This window comes from Dipteris shenzhenensis, chromosome 31 (genome assembly GCF_047967505.1).
Source record: "Dipteris shenzhenensis isolate YYH24624 ecotype China chromosome 31, Dip_SZ_1.0, whole genome shotgun sequence".
Classification (NCBI taxonomy): domain Eukaryota; kingdom Viridiplantae; phylum Streptophyta; class Polypodiopsida; order Gleicheniales; family Dipteridaceae; genus Dipteris; species Dipteris shenzhenensis.
In genome coordinates this window covers 20,124,705-20,130,110 of record NC_141626.1, presented here as the reverse complement: position 1 = coordinate 20,130,110, position 5,406 = coordinate 20,124,705, and the positions used below count along the sequence as shown (strand labels likewise).

General features: G+C 44.8%; 1 protein-coding gene across 2 annotated transcripts; it reads left to right on the top strand.

Annotated features, from left to right (window-relative positions):
- Window positions 1-1,625: 1,625 nt before the first annotated feature.
- LOC147881172 (pentatricopeptide repeat-containing protein At3g09040, mitochondrial-like) lies at window positions 1,626-5,085 on the top strand. Of its 2 annotated transcripts, XM_087369858.1 has the most exons (2): window positions 2,042-2,100; window positions 2,186-5,085. In XM_087369858.1, the coding sequence occupies exon 2, from the start codon at window positions 2,226-2,228 to the stop codon at window positions 4,236-4,238; it is 2,013 nt and encodes a 670-aa protein (XP_087225984.1). In that variant the 5' UTR covers window positions 2,042-2,100; window positions 2,186-2,225; the 3' UTR covers window positions 4,239-5,085. The 2 variants fall into 2 exon arrangements, with proteins under 2 accessions (XP_087225983.1, XP_087225984.1); XM_087369857.1 differs by having other exon boundaries at window positions 1,626-5,085.
- The last annotated feature ends 321 nt before the right edge of the window (window positions 5,086-5,406 follow it).

Genomic DNA, 5,406 nt, shown 5'->3' with positions numbered 1-5,406 from the left:
GTTCAAATATTATCCAACCAATATGGAGGTCTATCGACCAATGTGGCAACATTATTGTTTTGTTCATGCAATTGTGAAGGTTTTACAAAGTATTGCTAAACCTATGTTTGGTTTCCAAATTTTTTCATTTTAGAGATGGTTATGGTTTGATGCTTATTTGAAAAACTATTTTATGTGAAGAGTGCCTTTGAAGTTGTGTAGCATCAATGTGAAGCCATTGACGTGCAGGAGCCCAACAATGCATAGGTAGTGTCATGATAGGAAGAAGACATGATTGAACAATGTGCTAGAGGATGCCCCATCAAGTGCTGCCCTACAAGGCAATATCATATTCAAACTCCACTTTCATGTGTGCATGAACCTTCTCTACATAATGGGTTGGAGATATAACTCCTCAGGTGCTTAAGAGGGGATAATAATTGAGCCTCAAATCACACAAATGCTATTCAAGTGATTGACTACACTCTGGACCTCATGGGGCCTTCATCAAATTTTTAATGTCTCAAGGGCATGCCTTGTGCATGACACTGATTAACATTTAAGATTCGTCATCCACTTTGGAGATAATGAACATGTGAGTAGAGAATTAGAGGTTAAGGCAAGTAGCGTATGATTGCATATTTGTACTGATTAGAGACTATTCTCAGGTTTATAATTGAGCTGCTAGAGGAAAGTACATTTTGATGAAAGTATAGTTTGTCACACAGAGCCAATAAATACACAGAAGGTAGCTAAAAGAACACAACAATGCATTAGCAATTTATACTAGATCATGGGTGGCAACAATCAATTAGAAGGAGAATGGGATGGGGAGGACTTTCTTGGGGGGAAAGTCCCTACACTTTTCAAACCACAGTTCCAACACAAGCCTTGCCCCCATGTGAATGGTCCAAGAGGAGGGTATTAACTTTTGAGATGATCACGTTGATGGTGACATTTGGCTGGGATAATGATGACATTTTACTAGGATAATGATGATATCTTTCTACGAACGAGTGGTTAATCGAAGGCGGTGGGCCACATTCTTTCTATGGAATTGGCTGTCGCAATTAAATCTTGGACTCCCCCCCACCCACTCACACCCCCACATGGCCAATGTATGAGGGTACAATCGGCTTGGCCTACACTGACAAGGGCTTCAGTGAGCTCAGAATTGATGCTTGTCCTAACATAATTGGCACCAATGGGGCTCGTTGCAAGCCCAGGTTCACACCGCTATCCTCCAAAAGGTGGTGGTGTGAAGGGCTGTTGTCCTATTGGGTAGGAGGGACAAAAGATTTGCCCACTCCATGGTCAACTCCTCCAATTGTTGCATCATCACATGCCATCTCCTCCAACCGCTACACCAATCATACGTTGGTGACATGAATTAGCAGCCTGAGGACCGCCAGCTGATGTGAATCTGCGGCCATACTCCAATTCTATTTCCTCCTTGATGGGCGGGGAGAAGGTATGAACCCACCCTTTGTGGCTTCTTCCACGTATCTGAGCCGGAGACAACAAGCCCACGGATCAAATAAAGACGTCAAGGAGGACACGAGAGTCGGAGATGTCACACTGGCACCAATAAAGCATTCTAAACTTTTGAATACATGTGATGGCCAGGAATACAAAATATGTGCAATTTTTGGCAGCCATGAAGAGCTTTCACGGTGAGTGAAATATTGGGTCATTGTAGGAAAGTAGTTTGAGAAGTCTTGTTGTTCGATGGCAAGCTTGATGCATAGACAAATCCCTGGCCTGGGTAATGCCTACATCGAGGCCTATGGTGAGGGATGCTCTAGGGCATGGTACCTAGTCGTCTCATCTGGGTTTCTCCGACTTGGAAGAGCATAATTTTTGACGTCACCAAGGTATCGAGTTCAACGCCTGATTGGCGTGGGTTACCTTCAAGTAATAACTTACATTGCACCTTCAAGGACGCCAAAAATTGCTGTGAAAAGCAACGAACCCATGATGATATTATTTCTCCAACTGTCAGAAAAAGGGGTAGCCAGGAATCCTGGGATGACACCATTGATGAAATGGGCATCCAGCTGGACGTGACCACGTATGCTTCTCTCCTGAGGTCATGCGGTAGATCAAAGGCGCTGTCAGATGGTAGGTGCATTCACATCCACATTATCAGAACCGGGCTTGAGCAAAATCGATTTCTCACAAACCTCCTCGTGCAAATGTATGGCAGCTGTGGATCGTTGGAGATCGCACGTGAGCTGTTTTCCAAAATGCAGCAGCGAGACGTGTTCTCCTGGAATTTTATCATAAAGGCTTATGTCCAATATGGGCAAGAGAAAGAGGCCCTTCAACTTTTTGAACAAATGCAAGGGGAAGGTATTCTGCCAGATAAAATTTTATATGTCAGCATACTTTCTGCATGTGATAGCCCAGCTGAGAGCAAGGGTATGTATGCCAGAATCGTGGGCATCGGTTATGAATTAGACATTATTGTGGGGACTGCCCTCATCAAATTGTTTGGCAAATCCGGCAATGTGGAGGATGCACGAAGGATCTTTGACAAAATGCCTGAGCGAGACAGTGTCTCCTGGACTGCCATGATCGCTGTCTATGCCCAGCATAAGCTTACCAAGGATGCCCTAGAAATCTTTGATAAAATGGAGGAGTTTGGAGTAAAGCCAGATGATGTCACATTTGTCAGTATCCTTTCTGCATGTGCCAGCCATGCTGCCCTCTTGGAAGGAAAGCACATGCATTCTCGAATAGTTGGTACTGGACTTGACGCCAATATTTTTTTGGGAAATGCACTCTTGAACATGTATAGTAAATGTGGTTCCCTGGAAGATGCTCAGAAGACCTTTGATAAAATGGTTGAGCGGGATGCAGACTCTTGGACGGCCATGATTGCAGCCTATGCCCAGCATGGGCAGGGGAACAATGCTATCCAAAGTTTTTACCAAATGCATCAGGAAGGAGAAATAGCCAATAAAGTAACTTTACTGAGTGCTATTGGTGCTTGTGACAACCGGGCAGCCCTAGGAGAAGGCAAGTGGATCCATTCTTGTATCATGTGCCGTGGATTTGAGTCTGACCTTGTGTTTTGTAATGCCCTTGTTAACATGTATGGCAATTGTGGAGGCGCAGAATATGCACGGATTGTCTTCCACAGTATGTTTGAAAAGGATTTAGTGTCTTGGAATGCCATGATTTGTGTATACACCCAAAATGATCAAGGCATGCAAGCCTTGCGACTATTTGCTCGGATGCAGCATGAAGGAATGCTACCAGGTGAGGTTACCTTCGTCTGCATTCTCGATGCATGTGATAGCCAGAGATCCTTAAGTGCAGGGAAGCAGATTCATGTATATATTGAGGCAGCAAGGTTTGAGTTAAATATCTTTGTTGGAACAGCACTTGTCAACATGTATGGCAAATGTCGTAGTGTACAGGATGCACAGATGATGTTTAACAAAATGCCTGAGCGGGATACTGTGTTGTGGAATGCCTTGATTGCAGCATATGCACAAGATGAACAGGGTGAAGCTGCCCTCCAAAGCTTTGAGCAAATGCAGCAGGAAGGGGTGATGCCAGATAAGCTCACCTTTATCAGCGTCGTTTCAGCATGTGCCAGCCATGTCACAGTAGCTACATGCAAGTGGATTCACGCTTCTCTCGTGGGCAGTGTCTTTCATTTGGACCCCGCTATAGGAAATGCACTTATCAATATGTATGGCAAGTGTGGTAGCCTTGGCGAAGCACGGAAGGTCTTTGAAGAACAGTGCACGAGAGATATATTGTCTTGGAATGCCATGATTGCAACATATGCCCAGAATGGGCAAGACAGATCTGTACTTCAGCTCTATTCTTCAATGCAGGAGGAAGGTGTAATGCCAGATAAGGTCACCTTTGTGTCCATACTGTCTGCATGTAGTCATGCCGGTCTATTAGATGAGGGAAGTCGATTCTTTCTTTCCATGCAACAAGACCATGGCTTCACACCAGATGTTGAGCATTATAATTGCATGGTAGACCTACTTGGAAGAGCCGGACAGCTGGATGAGGCTGAGAATTTAATCCATAAAATGCCATTCCCGCCCACTAGTGTGTCATGGTTGACTTTGCTTGGTTCGTGTAAACACCATGTTGACATGAAGCGGGGAGAACGTGCTGCGGAGTTTGTGTTCAGAATGGATCCTCAGGATGTTGCACCCTATATACTTCTATCAAACATGTATGTTGCCGCTGGCACGGAAGATGATTCAACAAAGATCTTAGCAAAATGAAGGGCAAGGACTCGAGGCCTTGGCCAGGTTGCCGTTTAAGTAGCATGACACCTTTGGTGCATGAGTTTTTCAACGGATGATTGAGCACACCCACAAGACAACAATAACAAAGTCCATAATGGAGAAGCTTTTGATGCAAAGTAGCCAAGCAGAAGGGAGCAAAAGCCAAAGCGCAACGACAACACTGGATACTCAGGATAAGAAAACAGCAGAAACCCAACCACTGTAACAGTAGTGGATTGCCTAGTGTTCCTGATAAGATGCTTTGAAGCATTGTTCAGCATAACACTCACAGAAAGCTGGCTCCTATGACACATTTGATATTGGTATGCTTAAAACCCATAAGGAAGTGGACACATGCCTATAGAACACAGAAACGGACCAAGGTAGCAGAAAGTGTTTCCGATAAGATGCTTTGAAGCATTGTTGAGCATAACACTCAGTAAAAGTGGGCGCCTATGAATACATTTGATATTGGTATGCCAAAAAAACAAAGGGGAGAGTGGACACTCGTGTACAAAAAGAAAAGGAAACTTCGATTGAAAGTTTGCTAATCTTGGAATCACTCATTCGGATGTGATCCATGTCATAGAGCATGTTACATTCCAGTAAGAATGTAAGAGGACCATAGACGTGTCTGTGAAAGAAATCCTTAGACTGTTGTGATGCATTTAAATGCAAAATGGGTGGGAGTTGTGTGTGTTGAAAATAAATGTGGTCAAGGATTTGTTTGTCAAGGTCCTGAAAAGGTTTAATGGACCTCCGTGCACATTTTGTTTTGGTTGATTTGTTGGTCATGTGCTGAGGGGCAAAGAAGTGACTAGACTTCTAATCTTACTAATTATAAAGGATACAAATCCCAGACTTGCCAACGTGGTAAAAATTTGGAGGTTTGGGGAAGAATTGTAGGTTCAGGGGAGGAGGGAGGTTCGGTGGAGGAGAAGGTTGGAGCACCATGTGGCACTGCGAGATGGCACTAGAGAGGCAGACTGCGAGAGAGCAGAGGGGTAGAAACTGGGCTCCACATGGCAGAAAGGGAGGGCTCAGACGCAGCTTGGCAACTGCGGGTTCTGGCTTCACACGTGGCCGTCACTAAGTCGCGCCCACATGGCGCATCCTGGCAGAGGAGGCGCCAGCAGCCAAATGGTGCAGTCATCGGTGCCATTGC

Excerpts from the sequence above, each read along its gene's own strand:
- LOC147881172 (XM_087369857.1), top strand. The coding sequence starts at position 1,788 with ATGGTACCTAGTCGTCTCATCTGGGTTTCTCCGACTTGGAAGAGCATA.